The following is a 22,302-nucleotide window of genomic DNA, read 5'->3' as shown; positions in this document are numbered from 1 at the left end:
GATGATCACTGGATTCTATTTTTACTTTGTCCTCTAATTCTAAATAGATTTGGGCAAGTATAAGGTCCAATCTCTCTCCCTCCCTCTCTCTCTTTATTCCTCTCTCTCTTTCTCTCTCTCCCTCTCCCCCCTTACTTCCACAATAGCTTATTGTTCTTATCCAAACTATGCGTAGCACCAAGAATTACTATCCTTGTGTATTTATTTGAGCACATTGCTAATGTCATTCTATATAATGTTTTGAGTTGAATAACTTTCACAGCCAAACTCCTAGAAAGAGACTTCCATTTTATTACCTCTTACTACTTCTCAACACCTTACATTCTGACTTCTGATCACATCACTTAAACAAAATTTCCCACTCCAAGGTCACCAGTGACCTAATTGCCAAAACTAATGGCCTTCTCTCAGTACCTTACGTTCTTGATTTCTCTGCGGCTTTTGACGTTGTGGACCACTTCCTCCTTCTAGATATTTCTCTTCCATGCATTTTCTTGGCGTCTCTTGGTTCTCCTACCTCTGGCTATTTCTAGCCTCCTTTGCAGGATCATCATCCTTATCTTAGCCCATGTTGTTCATTTTTGTAATTTCATAACTGTAGTTGTAACTGAAGAAGACTACAGTGATATCATGATGCCAAGGTCAGCGTACAATGTGTCTGACTGTGGCTAATCAAGGTAGTAGAGTTCTATCACAGCCCCTCCATATTTTACTACTATACCCCAGTGTTTTCTTTCAGGCCCTTTGAATTGTCCTTCTGTATCACCAACTGACTTTTGATATCTCCACCTGTATGTCCTGTAGGTAACTCAGACAGAATGTGTATAAAACAGAACTTGTTATTTTTTTCCAAAAAAAAAACTTGCCTGTCTTCGTAAGTTTCTTATTTCTAAAAAGAGTACACCCATTCTTCAGTTACCTAGGATCAAAACCTTACAGACTCCATAACCCTGAATTATAATCAGTTCTTTGCTATCCCTCAAATCCAAGCAGTTGGGAAGTCTTACTTATACAGTCTTCACAGTATACTTTACCTCATTTCCCTTTTTACCATTCATATAATCATCACCCTACTTCAGACACTCATCACTTCTCACTTAATACTGTTACAGTAGCCTCCTAATTGGCATCCCTGCTCTCCCCTCCCTAGTCCGTTCTCCACACAGCTACCAAACTGATATTCCTAAAATACAGATCTGACCTTGTTACCTCCCTCCTCAAGAAACCTGAGCAGTTCCTTTTCTCTTTAGAATCTTATGCTGATTCCCCTGTTTACCCCTTAAACCCCCTCATAATCTGACTTGAGCTTATCTTTCCAGGCTCTTCACGCATTACTTTCCTCTATACAGTCTACTTCCCAGTTAGACTGACCTTCTTGCATCTCTTTGTACACTACATTCAGTCTTTTCCTCTCTGCCTTTGCACTGGCTGTCCCTATTTTTGAAATGTTCTCTCTCCTTACCTCTGCTTTGTAGTAGAATACATAGTTCCTTTCAAAGCTCAGAGTGATTACCACCTTCTCCAGGTACCCTGTTCTCATGCTCACACAAGCTAGCATTCTCTCCTCAAAAATTTTTTGTGTGTGTTTATCCATACATACCCACCAATAATGTTCCCCCTCCCAAAATATGCTCCTTAAAGGTAGAGATTTTTTTTTACCTTTATGTCCCAGTATCTGGCACACAGTAGGTGCTTAGTAGATACTTATCAAATGAACTTAAGCCTTTCCCAATATGTTTTCTTTACAATGGTACTGTTTTATAAATTGTTCTCTTGGTTCTGCTGCTTCACTCTGCATCAGTTCTTACTACTCAGGATTTTCTGAAATCATCTCTCATCCTTTCTTGTGCCACAATGTGGACTTCAAGTCTCCCTACTCTCATATTATATTTCTCGCGCATTCACTGTATCAGTCAAATGAGTCTATATTAATTCCCATATTACTTTCCTACTTCCTTGGCCTTTTGTGCATCCTATTCAGGCCTTTCTCAAATCATATTTCTGGCTTTCAAAGTAACTTCTGCTACATTTGCCCTGTTATTTCGAGGAATACCTTGACATTAATATAGCTGTGGTTCATTATATAGTATATATTTTATGTGTGTGTATTATTTTGTATTATACTCTTAAATAGTGAATATTCCATATTCATTCTTGACTGACTGTAAAGGTTTAGGTGTTAAGAGCAAACATGATCTTACAGCCAAGTGACAGGTGTTATGACCTGGCTCACTTATTAATGAGTGACAGATGGGCTACCCAAGATTCATTTTCCAGACATTTTTTACCTTTTCGCCTATACTCATTTATCTCCTTTTTATGTAGAATATAGTGCAATTATATTCTTTAACTTGGATTTGACTTCTCTCGGGGTTCATGATTACTGATCAGAGAGGAGATTATTTCATGTGTGTTTGTGTATGTACACATGCGTCTATGTGTATTTTGTGTGTGTATAATTTTATTATTTTAAACTTATTTTAAAATTTTGAGTCCCAAATTCTCTCCCTTCCTCTAGCCCCTCTTCCTCTCCCCACTGAGAAGGTAAGCAATATATCAGTTATACATGTGAAATCCTACAAAACTTTGCCATATTTCCAAAAAAGCAAGAAAAATAAAGAAAGTTATATAATTATACTTCAATTTGCACTTCAGTTCGCACTTGAATTCATCAGTTCTGTCACTGGAGGTGGCTAGCATTTTTTCATCATAAGTCCTTTGGAATTCTCTTGGATCATTGTATCAATCAGAATAGCCAAGTTTTTCACACTTGATCGTCATCGCAACATTGCTGTTACTGTGCACAGTGATCTGATTCTTCTTACCTTAGTTTCCATCAGTGCATATAAGTTTTGGCATATTTTTCTGAAACTGCCCCTTTTGTCCTCTCTCATAGCACACTAGTATTACATCACAATGATATGCCACAACTTGTTCAGCCATTTCCCAGTTGATGTGCATCCCCTCAACTTCCAGTTCTTTGTCACCACAGAAAGAACTGCTATAAATATTTTTGTACATATAAGTCCTTTTCCTTTTTCTTTGATCTCTTTGGGATTACAGACCATTTAATAGTGGTGTGTGCATAGTTTTGTAGCTCTTTGGGTCTAGCTCTCAATTATTTTCCAGAATGGTTGGATTAGTTCAGTACTCCACTAACAGTTAATTAGTGAACCTATTTTTCCCAGGGGGAAGAAATCTCTTTTGTTTTGAGGTTGAATTGGTAGCTCCTTAAGCATTAAACTGTCACTCTGTGTGTTTCTTGTGTGCTTGTATAGTTATGACAGGACTTTAAAAAGAATGATGATAAGACTTTTTCCGCAAGTTCCTAAGACCCTGTATACAAAAAGGAGCGAGTGCCAAATTTTTGTCAGGCTAGTTATGAACCTGGATTAAGGTTTAGTTCAGACTTTTCAAAGCAGATCTCACTTTGTGAATATCTTCCCACCAGATTCTGGACTGTCTTTTGTTGACCAATTTAATTTAGATATTATATTCTTGAACCTGCAATGGCTAACTCTTTTTCAACTTTCACACTTTTATATAAAGCTAGGCCATCATCCAGCCTTTGTTTTTTTCTTATGACTATGTTAAATGAAGAAACTGGATTAGATAGTCTCCAAAGATGCTTCAGGTTCCAAAATTCAATTCTTGGTTCAATACTTGGAGAACCAAGTATTTTATATTCTTTCCTTAAGGAATGTAGGGAATTTTTTACTTATAATTACTTCTTTATATGTAGTCATCATCTCCACTGAATTATAACTGAGTTATATATTCCCATCTAAAAAAATTTTTTAACTGGTACAGTTTACTCTTGTGCTAGGGTTTACTTCACTATCCCTATTTTAACTTATTTTTCCCTTCTCAGTTTCTACCTTGCAATTAACCATTTCAGTTCTGTATTATCTTCTAATCTCAAATCCATTCCCTCTTGTCTTGTCAGTGTTTATAACCATGCCAAACTGCAGCCCTGGTTTACTTCTGCCATCTGCCTTTTCCGCTCCTGCTCATATGATGCTTAATGGAGTTGAAGGAAATCACTCAACTGAGCTGAATATTAAAGGCCTACGAATAGCATCAAAACAAAGTGCCCACCAAACCAGAATCTTTGAGGGAATTAAGCTTGTTTTTCTTTTCCTTAGCCAACATCGAAGTTTAAATGGTGCATCTGGGGATCGAGGAGGTCACCGGAGCAGCCATCAGGAGCAGCTACGGAAGGACCCATATGCAAACCTTATGTTACAGCGGGAGAAGGATTGGGTCTCGAAGATCCAGATGATGCAGCTACAGAGCACTGATCCCTACTTGGATGACTTTTATTACCAGGTACATGCTATTCACCAATTCTTTGTGTATCTCTTTGGGTTCCTAGCTGGTTATTTAACAGCACAGGATTTCTTTCAGCGAAGCAGATATTGAAACCTGTACTTGCTTTCTCATCCTATGAGATTCTTGCTCACATACCACAGACACTCTGGAGTGGGGACCTACCCAATGCTCTGGAGATTTTCTAGATATTTTACCTTACCATTGGTACCATAACAGCATTTAGGTTCTCTGTTATTCATCACTTTCTACACTACTGACCCACCTCTCTTTCCAAATAGACATTTCTTGGACAATATTTTTCTTTTATGCCCTCTTCCAAAAACAAATATCTGTGAAATTTTCTTTTGAAATCCCTAGCTGGCTTTGGACTTGGTAAATTCTGTTCTTCAGGTTGAATGCTGATGTATACCAGTCCCTGTGATGCAATGAAATGGTTTTTGGTGCACATTTCATTGATATTCAGTAGTCCCTTTCAGTTGAATATGTCAAGTTCCTTGTGGATTTACCTTTGCTCATCATTCTGGTTCTTCCAGAGAAGAACACTGGCAGCCTTACCTTAGATGATTCATCTTATTTGGAGACTGAGACTTTTGTTCTAAAGGGCCTCAGTCCCCTACTTCACATTTTCTAATCCCTGTCCACCTCAACCCTGCCTCTAATGTGTCCATACCCCTTTATTCTTTCTATCCCTCTGTTATGCCTTCTAGAATTCTTTCCTTCTTTGTTTAATGGGCTTTTTCTTTATTTTCGTCCTTTTCTTCTCATGTTTCTCCCATCTTCTGCTCTTTTCAGAGACTTGGTTACCCCTAGATGACACTGCGTCCCTGACCACTCTCTTCAGCACTAGCTGTACTTCTTTTATTCCACCCTAGCACACTGGGTCTGAAAGAAGGGTTGGAATACTTCCTGTTCCCCATGGCCACTTTTAGACTCTCACTTTGCCACATTGCTCATTAGTCTTTCCTCCTTTTCTGTTCATTCCCTCATTCTCAGTGCCATTAGGATCCTTTGTCAGGATGCTCAGTGCCTGCTTCACAGTCTTCCTTTATATACCAGTATAGAGAGTGCACTTTTACTAGGAGGCTTGAGCATATCTCAGTGGTTCCTCAGATACCTTAAGCTCCAAATTCCTTAGGCTTCTTAAGTGCCATGACCTTCATTCCGTCTCAGGTATACATGGGATCCCTCACACCCTTCACTATCACTCACAGACATTCCACTTCTACCATCAAAACTTCCAAAGAATTCCCCAATTGATAAATGGTCAAAGGATATGAACAGGCAATTTTCAGAGGAAGAAATTAAAGCTATCTATAATCATATGAAAAAATGCTCTAAATCACTATTGATTAGAGAGATGCAAATCAAAACAACTCTGAGGTACCACATCACACCTATAAGATTGGCAAACATGACAGAACAAGAAAATGATAAATGCTGGAGAGGATGTGGGAGAGTTGGAACACTAATTCATTGTTGGTGGAGCTGCGAGCGCATCCAACCATTCTGGAGAGCAATTTGGAACTATGCCCAAAGGGCTACAAAAATGTGCATACCCTTTGACCCAGCAATATCGCTACTAGGACTATATCCCCAAGAGATCATAAAAATGGGAAAGGGTCCCACATGTACAAAAATATTTATAGCAGCACTCTATGTAGTTGCCAAAAACTGGAAGTCAAGGGGATGTCCATCAATTGGGGAATGGCTGAATAAATTATGGTATATGAATGTAATGGAGTACTATTGTGCCATAAGAAATGATGAACAAGAAGACTTCAGAGAGGCCTGGAAGGACTTATATGACCTGATGCTGAGTGAAAGGAGCAGAACCAGGAGAACTTTGTGCACAGCAACAACCACAGTGTGTGAGAGTTTTTTCTGGTAGACTTGGATTTTTGTAATAACGCAAAAACTTCTTATAAAAAAAAGAAATCCCAAAGGTGGTTCTCAAGGCAAAATGCCTTCCACAGTCAGAGAGAGAAATATGGAAGTCACTCACAAAATGTAGCAGATCATGTTTGTGTATGTGTATGTGTTTGTGTATCATGTTCTGATTTGTTATACGATTTCTTTCATTTATTTTAGTCTGACTACATAGCATGACTATAGTGAAAATATACTCAATAGGAAAGTATATGTAGAATCTATACAGAATTTTATGCAGTCGCGGGGAGGGAGGGGAGTAGTGGGGGGTAGGTGTTGGGGGGATAAAATCTCAATTGTATGGCAGTGATTGTTAAACATTAAAAAATAAAAATAAAATTAAAAAAAAAAAAGAAAAAAAAAACTTCCAAAGAAAACTTTAGGAGATCATACTATCCTGTCATTACATAATTCCCTATGCCCTGCCCCTCCTAAACCTGTTCATCCTCACAAGAAATTCTGAATCCATTGCTCCTGCTTCACTTTTTGTTTTTCCCCTTCTCAGTTTCTACCTTGTGGTTAACTATTTCGGCTCTGTATTGTCCTCTAGTCTCAAATCCATTCCCTCTTGTCCTGTTAGTATTCATAACCATGCCAAACTGTAGCCCTGGATTACTCCTGCCATCTGCCTTCTCCACTCGATGCTTAGTGGAATTGGAGGATATCACTCAACCAAGCTGACTAGGTCCAATACAATTATGTTACCTAATCTCAAATCCTCACCACAGGAAGTTAATCCTTTTACCCCATCCCTAATTGATTCTCTCTTCCTCTCACCACAGAGCTATTCAGAGCTTCTCTCCTCAAGCCTTCCACACCACCACCCACCTCTACCTTCTCAGCTGAAGACTTAACTTTGTATTTTGTCATGGACTTCCTCTTCTGTTCTCTAGAGTACAGATTCCCTTGATACATCCCCTCTTTTCTCCTCCTTTACTCCACTCTCTGAAGAGGTGGTCCTCCTTACTAAGGTCAACCCCAGGTACCCTTGATCCTCTCCCCTCCTGCATTCTCCAGCAGATAACCTCAATAAGATTCTCCTCTCTAATCTTCAGTCTTTATCTTCTGGTTCCTCCCCTACTGTCCACAAATATGCCTAAGTCTTCCTTATAATTTAAAAATACCTTCACCAGACCCTTTGGTCTCCTCAAGGTTTTATGCTATATCTCTTCTACCTTTTTAAGGCAAAGTCCCAGGAATAAATCTTCCTCTCATCTCTCTGACTTCCAGTTTCATCACTCAACTGCAGTTGTTGTCTTCAAAGTTAACAATGATCTCTTAATTGTCCAATTAACGGCCTTTTCTAGTCTTCATCTTTCTGGACCTCTCTGTGGCCTTTGACATTGTTGACCTCCTTGTCTTCTTGGGTACTTTCTCTTCTCTGTGTTTTCATGATACAGTTTCTTCTTGGTTTTCATAACCTGTCTGCTCTTCAGTCTCTTTACTATTTGATAATGAATATCACATCCCTCAACTATTGGCTATACCCCTGGACTTTGTTCTTGGACTTCTTCTTTCTCTGTACTCTCATTTTGTGAACTCATAAGCTCACATGGACTTAATTATCGCCTTTATTTTTTTTTCAAATTTATTTATTTGTTTTCAGTCTTCAACAATCATTTCTATAAGTTTTAAATTTTCTCCCCTTCCCTCCCCAAAATGGCAGATTATCATCTTTATGAAGATGACTTCCAAATTTACATTTCTAGCCCTGCTCCCTCCTGAAGATCACTCATCTTGCACTACTTATTGGCCATTCTAAATGGGATAGCTTCTCAAACTCATCCTGTCCAAAAGAGAACTCATTATGTTTTCCCCAAAAAACCCACCCTTTTCCTTATTTCTGTCAAGGCCATCATGGCCCAGTCAAGTGTACCAAAGTTTGAAATTTTGGTGTTGTCGTGACTCCTCACTCTCCTTCAACCCACACCTCTAATCAATTGCCAGCTGTTATCCTTCCTGCCTCCACAACATACCTCACCTCTGTCCCCTTCTCTCTGCTCACATGGTCACTACCCTGCTTGAGGCCTTCATTATTCTCTCATGTGCACTGCTGAAATAACCTCCTTATGGGATTCACTGCTCTCAGTGTCTCAACACTCCAATCTGTCTTGCATACAACTAATCTTACTAAAGGACAGATTTGAGATCGTGCTTCTCAGTAAGGGCAGCTAGGTGGCACAGTAGATAGAGTGCTGGTTCTGGAGTCAAGAAAACTCATCTTCCTGAATTCAAATCCAGCCTCAGGTACTTACTAGCTGTGTGACCCTGAGCAAGTCACTTCACCCCGTTTGCCTCAGTTTCCTCATCTACAATATGAACTGGAGAAGGAAATGGCAAACCACTCTAGTATTTTTACCAAGAAAATCCCCACTGGGGTCATGAGGAGTTGGACACAATTGAAAAACAACTAAACAACAACTTCTCAGTAGAACGCAGGAGCCCTGTTTTATCTCTAGCTACAAATATAAACTCAGCCATTTGGTTTTAAAGCCTTTCACAACATAGCCTTAACCTGCTTTTTTAGCTTGGTGTCTGACTCCTCTTCCTGCCCTCTGTGATTCAATCAGACTGACCTTGCTGTTTCTTATACATCATCTCCATGCTCTTTACTTCCTGTCCCCTGGAATGTTCTCCTTCTTCACCTCTGCCTCTTAGAATCCTTTGTTTCCTTCAGAATTCACCTCAAGAGCCATGTTCTGCATGAAGCCTTTTCTGATCTCCCCCAGTTGCTAGGTCACCCCCCTACTCCCCTGCATTTTTTGCGTGTGCATGTTTGATTTTGTATTCTAACTTTTTAATATGGTGTCTGGTACATAGTAGTGCTCATTCATGTTTGTTGATGAATTGGATCAATCAACAAATCAAACAAAATCAACAATCAACAAAAAAAGCAGATTTTTAGAGTTTAAACAGAACCTGGAGTATCAGTAACCTGAACACCCTATTATTCTGGATCATTAATATTTGGGCAAGGCATGTGTCAATTGAGGCAAAAATTGTATTATAATTTTAGTTTCAAATAAATTTTTTATCATATATTTTCTTTGCCTTACAGATTTTTAAAAAAATATTGTATCAGTTGACAGCTTCAGTTCTGGGCCTTTTGGTATTAAAGATAATTTACAATCATTTCTGTTCTCTAGAACTACTTTGAGAAACTGGAGAAACTCTCAGCAGCTGAGGAAGTGCATGGAGATGGCCCCAAGAAAGAACGTACCAAGCTGATCACTCCTCAGGTGGCAAAGCTGGAGCACGCCTACAAGCCAGGTGAGCGAGGACCTTGTCACCCCATTGTCTGTGTTATCGGAGGCTGAAAATGTTGGAGGTAGGGCAGGGCAAATGAGGCTGGAGTAATAGAGGGGCCTTTGGTAAATATCATGGCCAAACTTTAATGCAGCAAGCACGCTTCCCTTAAATGATTCCTTAAAATAGAGGGAAATATTGACAGTTATTATTCAACTGTGTGTTGAAGTTTGCACAGGAAATTATTGGGAAGTCCTCCTACTCAGAGTTTGGACAGAAAGGATTATTTTTTTCCTCGTGGTTTGATGAGAGAATAGTATGTTCTTTAAAAGCTATATGCCAATGTTGTTGTGGTTGTTTGTTTTTATTTTGTTTTTGCAGTGCAATTTGAGGGCTCTTTGGGGAAGCTTACTGTCTCTAGTGTGAATAATCCTCGGAAAATGATTGATGCTGTGGTAACATCCCGGAGCGAAGATGATGTAAGTGTTAGCAGAACTATCGGATTACCGGGATCTGGATTGTCACCTTTTCTTCTTCGTGTCCCTCTCAGTGCCTCAGAGTGGGGCGGGGTGCAAACAGGGTTGTTATATGTCTAACATCTGTCTAGTTCCTGAAAGAACACCATTATTTCTTTGCTGCCCTCTCCCACCCTCGTCTGTCTCTGTCTTTGTCTTGAGTTCTCCCTGTGTATATATATGTGTTATGTATATATATATGTATGTGTGTATGTTTATGGATGTATGTATACATACACACAAATACATTGTGTATGTATCACATGTATATATGCAGTTACCCTCACCTCATAGAATGTGAATTTTATGTCCTTTCTTATCTATATTTGGACATTGTTGGTTCAGTTGTCTATATTTCCTTTCTGTAATATCGTCTACCATAGCTTATTCACTTTCAGCAGACAAAAGCTTCTTGTTCTAGTTTGCACAACCCTATTGCCACGCTGCCTGCTGGTAGATATTCAGTATGTGCTTTAGGGTGGTTATGGTAAAAAACATATTTCTGAGGCATCTGTCTTTCTTAGGAGACCAAAGAGAAACAAGTTCGGGACAAGAGACGAAAGACTCTCGTTACAATTGAGAAAGTAAGTTCTCATAGTTATACCTGCATTCAGCCACCAGTAGAAAATTGCCAGATTCTTATACACACACTCATAATCACATACATACATATAGCTCTTTACTACTATGTATTTAAATACAGACACACATGCATAATGTGGGAAAGTTTGCATTTGTTGGAATTACAAGAAAGGTTTAATAGATGGCATATAGTCTGTGCTTTAGTCAGTTAACAAACACTTTTTACTTGTTGCTTGCCAGACCTCTGTAGAAAGCATGATTGTTTGAAGTTTTTAAGTATAATTCCAGTTTCCATTTTAAAACTTAGGCAAAGTGTAGAGCTAGTTTTGTTGTTTTTAGCCATCTAGAGAAAAGCTAAGTAGGAAGGAGGGGAGACACAGTACAGTGTGGAGGGAACTTCCAAGTTCTAGATTTAACAGAGATCTGTAGTATCCTAGTCTCCCTGTTAGATTAATTTCAGTACTATTCAATTTTTGCTTAATATCCCAAGTGTTTGGGAATTGGGAGGGGGCAGGGCTGGCAGCATGTTGCCCTAACACATGAGCCTCTGATTGTCCGTCTTAGACATACAGTCTGCTCCTGGATGTGGAGGATTATGAAAGGCGCTATCTTCTCAGCCTGGAAGAGGAGCGGCAGGCACTGATGGAGGAGAGAAAGCAGAAGATATGTAGCATGTACGACAACCTGAGGGGGAAATTACCTGGGCAAGAGAGGTAAGAGCCGCTGTCTAGGAGAGTACAGGATGAGTGGGATCTTTGCTTCTTGCCGGCACAGAGATTATCCATCATCTGCCCACACATATAGTGCTTTTAGAACAGTTGTTTCTCCCAAATCAGGGCATACATTTAGCTGTGGTGAGCAGACACCTCCCCACCCCCCCTTGCAGTAAGCCTTTTCCAAAATTGGACTAACAAGCTTGTTGTTGTGGAGAAGCAGAAATGAAGAGAAATCAAACATGGCAAGAGTGCTGAAATATCCTTTGGTCTGTCTGATAACTCAGGGAAAATGTATTTTTTTTTCCTACCGTCTCCTTCAGTTTCAGGAATCAATTAGTGGCATAGCCTCATTGTTAAACTTCTAAGTCAGATTGGCCCTCAGTTGTTTAGCCCTGTATGAAGTGAGCTGGCTCCCCATTTTTTCAGTGAGGACTTTTCCTGAAACAGTGCACATATACACTGTAAGGAGTCAGGGCATGAAGTTTGCCCCTGGATCTTTTGACAAAGAAAATAAATGAAATGGTTCAGTACATTGATCAAAAGCATTTCATACCTAGAAAAGTATTTTTCATCCTTTCTTTGAGGGTTGGCTTTGACCATGCTTATGGTAAAAGAATTACAGTAAAGTAATCTTATATGGGATGTGCAGTTGGTAGTATTCTAAATGGAACGAATTAGGAGCTCCCTGTTCTTAATAGGATTTTTCTGAGCTAGTCTCTAACCTGGGAATGATGTAACAGCAGACCAGAGACAAAAGTGCCAGTAATCAATTAGATTTTGATTCAATTTCAAATTCTTTCTCCCTTTACAGGCCAAGTGATGACCACTTTATGCAGATCATGTGTATCCGTAAAGGGAAGAGAATGGTTGCCCGTATTCTACCTTTCTTGTCCAAAGAGCAAGCAGCTGACATCCTCTTGGCAACAGCCAGGAACTTGCCCTTTCTGATCAAGAAGGATGCCCAAGATGAGGTAAAGAAACACCCCAGGAGAGAGATCTTGACTCTAGTTCTTCATAGTTCATAACAATTCTAGATTTTTAACTTTCCTTTTCTTTAAGGAAAGAGAACTCAAGAAAGTGTGTTCTGGTCATTAAAACTCAAAATGTGTATATTCGAGTCCTAAGTTTTGAATTGCCCAGGAGGTAGAGGAACAGGCCGTGTAAACAAGAAGGAAGCAGCTGGTATCTTGCTGTGGATTTGCAAGAGTTGGTTCTGTCCCATTCTTCATGATATGCTTAGGCCTGTAGCTTATATCTTCCTGTGGATTGTTGTCAGTAAACATTTATTAAATGCCATGCCCTAGAGGTACAAGTATAAAGACTAACACATCCCATTTGCAAGAAGCTTACATTCTAATCTGGGAGAAAACAAAACATGTATGTAAATATATATATATATAGCTGTGACCCAGTGTCAGTGAAAATTAATCAAGCAGTGTCCCTAAAGCCTAGGCTATTATTTGTAAAACACTTTTTAAATGAGCTAGGTAATGTTTGAATTCTTGTAGAGGGTTGCTAAAAATCTCATAAAATTTGAAGTGCTTTCAGGAAATTCAAAACTGGATATAGTTCAGTAATACAGCGTGATGTCTTAAAAAAAAAAAGTAAGATTCCTAAATACAAGATGGAGAAAATATGGGATAACCACCAGAATAGCAGAAAGGAACTCAGGAGTTATGGCAGACTATTTCAGTCTTGGTAGTCTGGTGCTGCTACTTGGAAAGATCTTAAGAGCCTGGAGTAGAGGATTGTAGGATGCTTGATCTGAAAAGGGCCTTAGAGGTCACTTTGCTGAAATCTTAATTTATAATTATCTAAGGGCCCTAGAGATTAAGTAATATGTTAAAATGTTATATTAAAAATAAGGGAAGAAGTGAAAAGGGACCCAAGAAAAGCATAAAAATGATTACAAGGAATGGAAAATATATATAAAAGGAGAGATTATCTTTGAGGTTTCTTAGCATGATGAAAACACTGAAGGAATGGCTTTACTCTTAAAGTATATAAAATTGTTATGAGATAAACATTGACCAGTTATTTCCTTAAAGGATGAAATAGAAATAAATGGTTTTGAATTATAGTGGGAAAATTTGGAGGAGGGAAATTAATAAATTCATAGTTTTGCCATCTCATTCACTGGATAATAGGATAGATAATTTCACTGAAAATAGGATAGATAATTATAATAGTATGGACTCTTATCTCACCAGAGAGAAATGAGAGGAGGGACAAATGAACTCTCAGATTGCCTTCTAATTTTCTAACTCTTTTCTATTTTGGAACTTGACACTTCAATTTTGTAGTCTTAGGCTAAGGTTTATTGACCTGGGGTTTGTGAACGTGTGTGTGTGTGTTTTTAATTAATGTGTTTCTGGTTGGTTTAATTGCAATCAGTTCAATTGCAATCCTATGTATTTTGCACATTTTCAAATGCTATTCTGAAAAAGGGTCCAATTGACTTCACCAGTCTGCTACCTAAGGGGTAGGACCCCAAAAGGTTAAGAACTTCTTTTCTCAGCAGTGATCAAAGGGTTGGATTTTTGTTTTGGCACAGCAGTGAATTTACTCTATGAAGGTAGGCAGGTCACTTTCTTTTGATAATGTTTAATAGAAATTTTGGAATAATCTCTTTGTTCTCTCTGAAGCAAACTCAGACGCCACTTCCTATGTCAACAAAAGCCAGACAGGGCTGACTTAACATTCCTTAAGAGACCTTTAACCTAAGACACTTTTTCTGAAGTTTTTCATATCTTAATATTTTGTGGACATATACTATGTTATGGCATATTAATGGTACAGAAAACACAGACATCTTGGGTCGTAATTTCTATTTGAAACTTTGTCAGACTCTCTTATCTTACTGTATTTACAACCTATGCAATTAAGACATTCCTTTCTAATGGTCTAGTTAATCACTCATGGAGACCATAAATCTGAAGGACGCCAACTACCTTCTTTGTCCTAAAACAGATTTAAGCCTGTAAAATTTTGTCTGAAATTGGTCGGATAATATCTGGCTCCGTAGTACTATGTAATCGTTACTTTAAGGGGAATTAAATAATAAAATGTATGCATTTTAGCCTGTTGCCTTTTCTTTAACCAAATGTGCAGGTTAACATTCTCTCTTTGCCGCAGTTTCTCCATAATACCACTTACCCCACAGAGTGATTAAAAGAATAAATAAGAAAATAACAGATGTGAAAACACTTTAAAAAGTACTCTACAAACAATCTGGAAATAGAAAAAGTTACAAAAAGATTTCACCCTTTGACTCGATAATTCCATTGTTGAGAAGGGCCCCTGACAAACGTAACTGTCCAGATTTTCATAGCAGCATTATATGCAATGGCAAGGAAGAAAACTGGAAGCATCCTAAATGTTCCAGCAGCAGGGTAATGATTAAACAAATTATGTTACATTAATGCAATGGAAGCTTATAATGTAAGTACTGTAGAGGAAGAGTGCAAGGAAATCTAGAAAGACCTTTGTGAAATTAATGCAAAGTGAAAGACATATGATAAAAAGTGAATGAGAATTAATGGGGAAAGAATCCTTATGGGAAAGTACTGAAAAAGAGTTATACTTTAAGCATTAAAATTAATTGCTAACTGGTTTGTATCAATGTGCTTAATGTTTAAGTTTCTAATAAAACATTAAACATTTTAAATGGTGTCTGAGTTCAGGATAATTCTATTTATTGTTTATTCACAATAAATAGAGGAGTGTAAAATTTCTAATAAAATGGGCTTGACAAAGGTGAGGTGCTTTAGGACCTATTTTTGAGGGTTACATCAATTTTAGAGCCAAATGACTTGAGATTCTCTCACTGTGATTTCCTCCCTTTTATTAAATTTTGTTTCATTTAGTGTACTGTACATTGTAATGCCCATCTCTTTCTTACTTTGGCTGGAGGAAATATGCAGTGCTAATGTCTGATGCTTTTGTTTTTCTTCCTTAGGTTTTACCTTGCTTACTGAGTCCCTTTTCCCTTCTCCTATATCATCTTCCATCAATGACTGTCACCAGCCTTCTGCAACAGCTAATGAACCTACCTCAAAGTGCAGCTGCACCAGCACCCGCCAACCCACACCTCACTGCTGTGCTCCAGAACAAGGTGCTCTTGGGCTCCGTAGGCCTCTGGCTACTACTACTGAACTGCATTCTCAACCTGAGCTTTAAGTTGTGCACACAGGCTACAGGGCTTGGCAGAAGGGCCTAGGGAACAGTTGTTGCATACTTCATGTATGTCACGGTTGCAGTTAAAAATCCTGACTTTTTGGATAGACTGGGTAGAAACAGTAGTGTCTAATCCTACTCATCCTGTTTCTCCCTAGTGTTAAAATTGTCCACTCAATTAAATGAACTGTGTGTCTGTTAATTCACATTCTTTTCTAAATACTAGGAGTGATAAGGATAAAGGCAACAAAATTTGGTTCTAAATTAGTTTAAGTATGTTTAATCTATACCATCTGTTCCCTTATAGTTACTTTGGAAGGACATAGAAAATGGAAAATACCAAATACCAAAAGTTTTAGTGCAATTTTAAGCTATTAAAACTTAAAGACTTTTGGTTCATCCTATTTAAATATGAAAAAAGTCTAACTCTGGGTCAGACAAAAAAATCCAGCCAATCTAACTTTGACAGTTTCACCAAAGAGTATTTTGTGGAAAGGCACAGTTGCCTTCTCTGATATTATGTTCAAAAGGATAGAGATGTGTATTCCAAAACATCCCCCACTTCCTGTTACGACTTAATTATCTGTAAATTAACCTTAGATCCTTTTAGAATCTGTTTATATTTTCAGCTTTAACATTTCTAAGGATAAAAAATTTCCTGCCTTTATTGATAGAGGTGCTTCCCCCTATTTTTGGTACCCCAGGATTTGGTAACTAGGTCTTGGTTTGCACTTTCCTTAATTTTGTGATTTGATTGTATATATTTTTAGTTTACTTTTTAAAAGTCTACCCTCGTATAGATTACCTTTATAATTTAGCTGCTTTACTTGTCCTTTCTTAATTCTTCTCATGAAGTTAGTCTTATTAACAAGCCTTGGCTTTTTTTCTCCTTTTTTTTGGTCTATATCACAGTTTGTCTTTTTGTGGCTTACCGTTCATTATCCGATAGGTATAAGTTATTAGGAAGCAGACTTCAGTTCAGTTCAAGGAAGAGCTTCCCAACAGTTAAAGACATTCTTCATGATTTCTTTGTCTTTGGAGATGTCTACACTGACTAGTTAATACCTTATGAGGGATGTCATAGAGGATGATAAGTGCATTTTATGTGGGGGCTGTGTTCATTTATTTCTCAAGATTCCTTCCCAACTTAAATTCATTTCTATCACAATAAGGAGGCAACAGTAAGCTCATTCACACAATGTGTATAGTTAGGCAAATTTCTTTTACCCCTAGAAGGGTGCTAGTCATGCTAACCTGAAGTAGGGAGGTTCTTTGTTTATTGACTCAATTTACTTTTGGATTTTCATCTTTTAGTGTAGAAATAGTGAAGGGGCAGGAAATGTTAGTCTGTGACCACCTGCAGTCTCCATATCATGAACAGCCTGACATTATTCCCACCATGCAGCTCCTTTACTCCTATTCACACCTCCTTAATGGAACTGGAAATCACACAACTTTGCTGACTAGATAGATTGAATTCATGTTATCCAACTTCAACTAGGCCCTGTCAGAAGCCAGGCATTGCATTTATTCATCTCTAATTGATAGCCTATCTTACTCACCACAAAAGCTTTTCCAAATTTCCCCCTCCCTAGTCTCTCTCAACTAAGGATCTTGCCTCCTATTTTACTAAGAAAATTGAAGCCATTCGATAGGAGTCCCTTCTTCACCTTTTCTTTTTAAAACCCCTCATCACTGTCCCCCACTTTTTCTACCCTTCCCCCAATATCTAACACTCAAGTCCCATTTCAGTCATCCTTTCCTCTTTAATCTTCAGTCTCTCCCTATCTACTGAATCCTTTCCCTGATGTCTAAGTATTCTCAATCCTTAAAAAATCTTTCACTTAGACCTTACCATCCCTTCAGGGGTGGCTAGATGACTCAGTAGATAGAGCACTGGGGCTGGAGTCAGGAAGACCTTTGTATCAGTAAGCACCCCACCATACACAGAGGGGTCTGCTACCACAGGTTCTTTGATCTGCTTCTCTAAAAGGAAAGGCAACTTTTGAGGTGTTAATGATCATCTTAAGCACAGAGAAAATCAAAATCAAAATTTCAGAGAAATCAAAAATCAACAGACAGTGCTTCCAAACTGCCTGACCATTAACATTACGTACATCTTTACCAGAGACGGTAGCACCAACATCTGGGTTTTCAAAGAGGGGTAGGGGGCTCCTTAGCGGCTTCCCAGAGTCTAGTCTAGTCTGGCACACAAAGCTTCTTCCAAAAACTAATCTCCAAAGTAAAGCTTCACCTTCAGAGTATATACTTTTCAGAGCCAGTGGGCATGATCCTCTGACCCAGTGCCTCAATAGAAAAAAACAAAACCTCCTACAAAAACAACTCCCCTAATCTAGCTTCTTTCAGTGGGCAGGCCCATCAATGGGTGAGGAAGATATTCTTTAATCACATTCAAATAGAGGCATTATACTTCTTGATTATACTAAAACAAAAACAGCGGAAGATCCTACTTTGCTTGGCCTCACAACCTTAGTTTAAATGCAGCCTCAGACATTTTTAGTTGTGTGAGGCAAGTCACTTAAACCATGTTTGCCTTATTCCATTGGAGAAGGACATGGTACAGACTCCAATATCCTTGCCAAAAAAAAATCCATGGACCTGTCGATTGGGGTTATGAAGAGTCGGACATCAACAGCTATCCCGTTAAGCTACAATGCTATATTTGTACCTTTGACCTTTTTAGCCAAACACTTAGAAAAAGTTGTCTCTAGTTCCTGCCTCTGCCTCCTCCCTTCCTCAACATTTGACATTCTGACTTCTGACCTCATCACCAGTGCTGTCTTAACTGCCAACTAGAATTCCTCATTCATGATTCAAATAGGAGTCCTCGTTCTTCCTGTCCTCTCTGCTTTACCACCCGTAAACCGCTCTGTTCTGTCTGGGCTGGTGTGACACTGCTCTGTCCTGGCTCTCTTCCTTTGTCTAGCTGTTCCTCCTGTGCTATTTCATCCTCCAAGTCCATGCCCTCATGATGGTCTCTGCCATTCATAGCCCCCCCCCCCCGCTTTTGCCCTCTCTGCTTCAGCACACTACCAACCTGTTTTGGTATTGGGCATCCAAATTGGGTGGCCTGGAGACATCTCAAGCTCCACGTGCCCAAAACAACCACCAGTTATCTTCCTGCCATGAACCACCCATCTGCCACATTTCCTGCTTCTCCTAAAGGCACCAGCATCCCACCAGTCTTCCAGGTTCATAGCCAGTCTCTATCCAGTCAGTTGCCAAAACTTTCCATTTCTACATCGCTCCCAAGCTCTTCTATCACCTCACACAGCTGCTACCTTTGTTTTAGGCTCTCTCCTCATCTACATGATGGCAATGACTTCCTAATTTGTCTCCCTGCTCGAGGCTCTCTCCATTCCAGTAAATCCTCAACGTTGCTCCTAAGTTAATTTTTTTAAAGCTCAGATCTGACTGTCTCATGCCCTGGTAAATAAGTTCTAGTGACTCCTGATTACCTCTAGGATAAAATAAAAATCCCTCCATTTAGCTTTTAAAGCCCTTCACTGTTTGGCCTCAGTCTTCCTTACAAATCATTCCCCCTCCCATACCCTGGGATCCAGTCAACGGAATGTCTTTGTTTCCATCTCCCATTTCTATATCCTGGCACAGGCTGTCCCCCACCCCTCCTCATCTCTGCCTCAAGGAGTCTCCAAAAGACATGGCTCGGGCACCACCTTTTCTCTGAAATCTTTGCCAAGTTCCTCCACTGCTAGTGCCCAACTACTCTGTAGCAGGGTGTACTCAGTCTTTTAATGTTGATTTTGTATAGACCTAGATATAGCTGTGGTTATCTCCCCTGGCCAACAGTCAGCTCCCTGTGAGAAGGGATTGTTTCCTACTCTCCACAATGCCTGGCACCTAGTAACTCTGCTTGCTTGGCCGGCTGACAAGACTGATGCCTTTCTTCTCTCTGTACAGTTTGGCCTGTCATTGCTCTACCTGGTCCTGAGCCGAGGAGAAGAGCTGCAGAGTTCAGAGTCATCTCCAGAGTTAATGCAGGACAACCAGTGGTGAGTTCGGCCAGCGGCCTCTCCTTCCAGGCAGGCAGGATGTGTCACATCACTAGGGCACTCAAGAAGTCTTTTCTCTTTCTCACATTGTTTCTTCTTTGACTTTTCTCTGTCAGGACAGAGTTGATGTTCATGGCCACGAGAGAACTCTTACGGATTCCCCAAGCGACCCTGGCTAAGCCCGTTTCCACCCCTGCAAACTTAGCATCCCTCTTTTCTCGATATGTTGACCGACAGAAGCTGAACCTACTTGAGACAAAGCTGCAGTAAGTGAAGCTGGTGCTAAATGTTGTATATGGGAACAGGTTCAAGGCAAAGCAGGAGAAGGGGCTAAAATGGAGGAGAAAAGAAAAGACAAAGAGAGGGCTGTTGAATTAAGGACAAAGACAAAGAAAAGGGATTCTAGGGGGTCTGGGGCATTTTGGCATGAGAATTCTTGTGCCATGAGGCAGCCCTGTGGAGAAAGCACGGAGCCTGTAGTTGGGAAGACCTGAGTGACACTTACCAGCTGCTTGACCTTGAGCAAGTCACTTAACTTCTGTCACCTCGTTTGTTCAGCTGTAAAATAGAGAACACAGCTCCTTGGCAGGGTTTTGGTGAGGATCAGATGAAACAGTAGAAGCACTAGAACAGTGCTTGGCACTTAATAAGTGTTTGCTCCCTTCCCCTTACACAAGTATCCTTGCTGTGTCTAACAGATGGCTTCTGTTGGGGTAATTTTCCTAACATCTCTCTTTTTTTAGGTTGGTTCAGGGGATACGGTAGAAGAGCTCTGGAGGCACCTGTGTCTCCAGGTGGCCGCTATCTGCACTGCTGCCATCACCAATGGAGTGTTTTCAGTGGGGGAAGGAAGGTGACTCCTTCCCCAAAGCAAAGCCTTGTGGGATTGTTTCTCATTGATAACTGGTATTTGGAGACAGTCCTGATCTCCTGCCTCCTCCTCTCCGCTGGGGAAATTTGGCTGGCTATGACTTTTGCTGGTTTCTGCTCCTCACTACTAGGTCACAATTCTGCATGTCCTGCCCTGCCCCAATTCTTTTTAATTTCACTGGGTTTTTGTTTTTGGTTTTTTTTTTTTTTGGCTATAGAGTCACAGATGTAATCTCTTTAATCTGATGTTTTCCCATCATTCATGCTGAAAGTAAATTGTAGCCCACCAAAAATATTCTTCCCCTTACCCTGTTTAATGCTTTCCAGTTCCTTGCCCCTTATTAACAAGACTCTAAGAGGGGACATTAGATAGAAATCCCGTTTTTTGTGTTGTCTCCAAAGTTCCAAAGGAGTGATGTGATGGCTTGGAAAAAAAAAAAAAAAACCTTTCATTGGGCTATTGACCAGCACTTTTTAACTAACAGCCAGCTGGAACGTGGGGATTGTCTGTCTACTCTATCCCCAAATCTGACTTGCTGATTGCCCTTCGTACAAGCTTATACAAATATGGGTATCCATCCCCAAGATAAATCACTGAATAACGCCCTGTCTCATTAGGTGCCCAACTCTGCTCAGAAATCCTCATTCGTCTCCTCATCACTCCTTCTGCTTCTGTTTTCATCTCCTTGCTGTGGGAACAGCATGTGCTTTGGTCCTTTTCATCCTCACTGAAACCATAAGAAGTGAGTTCTTGCTTTCCGTCCCCTTCCTTGAGAGACTGCACAGGATGACTGATTCTCTCCCGTAGTCTGCATTAGCAGCGTAGGAACTTAACTGCAGATCTTTGCACACTTAACTACCCTGTCTTCCTGGGAATGCTTTAGAAAGCTCTCTTGTGGCTCTTCTCTAAACCTTTTTCATTTGATCCTTAATGGGTAGACACCTCCAACTGTAACCATGGTTTCTGAGTTTGACTTGGTCCTCCCTTCTCTCCCCACCCCCACCTCCCACCTATAAGTAGAGCTGCTGTCCCTGCTCTGTTTCAATCAAGTCCCATTTCCCAGATAACTGTGGAACCTGGGTTTGAAACCCAGCTGGAACAGCATCTTGCATTGCCCCAATTTCCTAACAAAATTAACCAGGGGGCCTGGGTTTCATCCCCAGCAGGCATAGCCCCCAGGACAATTTAATCTGATGAATTTTCATAATCATCCTATACTGTTTCCTGCTGTGCGCACCTTTTGGAATGTGGTGGAGAGGAGAGGTTCTTTTATTTAAGAAGATGAACATTTTGCACATATATGTATTGTACAACCAGTCAAATCCTCCGTTATAACCAGCCTCTCTTCCATCACTCTTGGTTCACCATCTCTTCCCCTCATCCAACTCCAGCTTCTTTCCCATCCATTCCTTCACCCACTAACATTCAGTTTTTCTCCCAACCATCACTTACTGAATATTTCTACCTGTGCGCCTTCGTCTTCCCCCCCTCCCATCAGCCGATCAAGTGGACATTTCATTCTTTTTTCCTTCCTGTGCTTTTACTTTTTTTGTTTGGTTCTGATTAATGAAAATAAAAGTTTCTAAATTTACATTTTTATAGGGTATTGTAAATAAAAACAAATTGTATACTTGAGAACTATCCATGAGTTTCTTTGTTTCTAAATGTGTGTTTCTAAGTGTCTGTCACATTTAGTCACTCTAGCAACCATTTTGAAATGGGTAGTGAATGGAAATATCTAATAATAATTACAGTTCATATAGTACCTACCGTGTGCCAGGTCCTGTGTTAGGGGTTTTACAAATAATGTTTCATTTGATCCTCATGACAACCTTGGAAGATAGGTGTTATTATCTCTGTTTGAATTCTGGTCTTGTTGCTGACAATCTCTGACCAGGAGCAAG

General features: G+C 39.7%; 1 protein-coding gene across 3 annotated transcripts in view; it reads left to right on the top strand.

Moving 5' to 3' along the window:
• PATL1 (PAT1 homolog 1, processing body mRNA decay factor) overlaps positions 1-22,039 on the top strand; it is a 39,148-nt gene extending 17,109 nt beyond the window's left edge. For all 3 annotated transcript variants that reach the window (XM_072638712.1, XM_072638711.1, XM_072638710.1), the window contains 10 exons: positions 4,146-4,329; positions 9,405-9,528; positions 9,886-9,983; positions 10,544-10,603; positions 11,166-11,314; positions 12,129-12,288; positions 15,276-15,431; positions 19,436-19,527; positions 19,644-19,793; positions 20,271-22,039. In XM_072638712.1, coding sequence (XP_072494813.1) covers positions 4,146-4,329; positions 9,405-9,528; positions 9,886-9,983; positions 10,544-10,603; positions 11,166-11,314; positions 12,129-12,288; positions 15,276-15,431; positions 19,436-19,527; positions 19,644-19,793; positions 20,271-20,292 — 1,195 coding nt within the window. In that variant the 3' untranslated portion in view covers positions 20,293-22,039. The remainder of the gene's footprint in view (positions 1-4,145; positions 4,330-9,404; positions 9,529-9,885; positions 9,984-10,543; positions 10,604-11,165; positions 11,315-12,128; positions 12,289-15,275; positions 15,432-19,435; positions 19,528-19,643; positions 19,794-20,270) is intronic.
• Positions 22,040-22,302: the final 263 nt, after the last annotated feature.

The sequence above is a fragment of the Notamacropus eugenii genome, chromosome 2 (genome assembly GCF_028372415.1).
Source record: "Notamacropus eugenii isolate mMacEug1 chromosome 2, mMacEug1.pri_v2, whole genome shotgun sequence".
In the NCBI taxonomy this organism is placed as follows: Eukaryota; Metazoa; Chordata; class Mammalia; order Diprotodontia; family Macropodidae; genus Notamacropus; species Notamacropus eugenii.
Note: the sequence above shows the minus strand (reverse complement) of the source record. Positions and strands in the feature narration are given on the sequence as shown.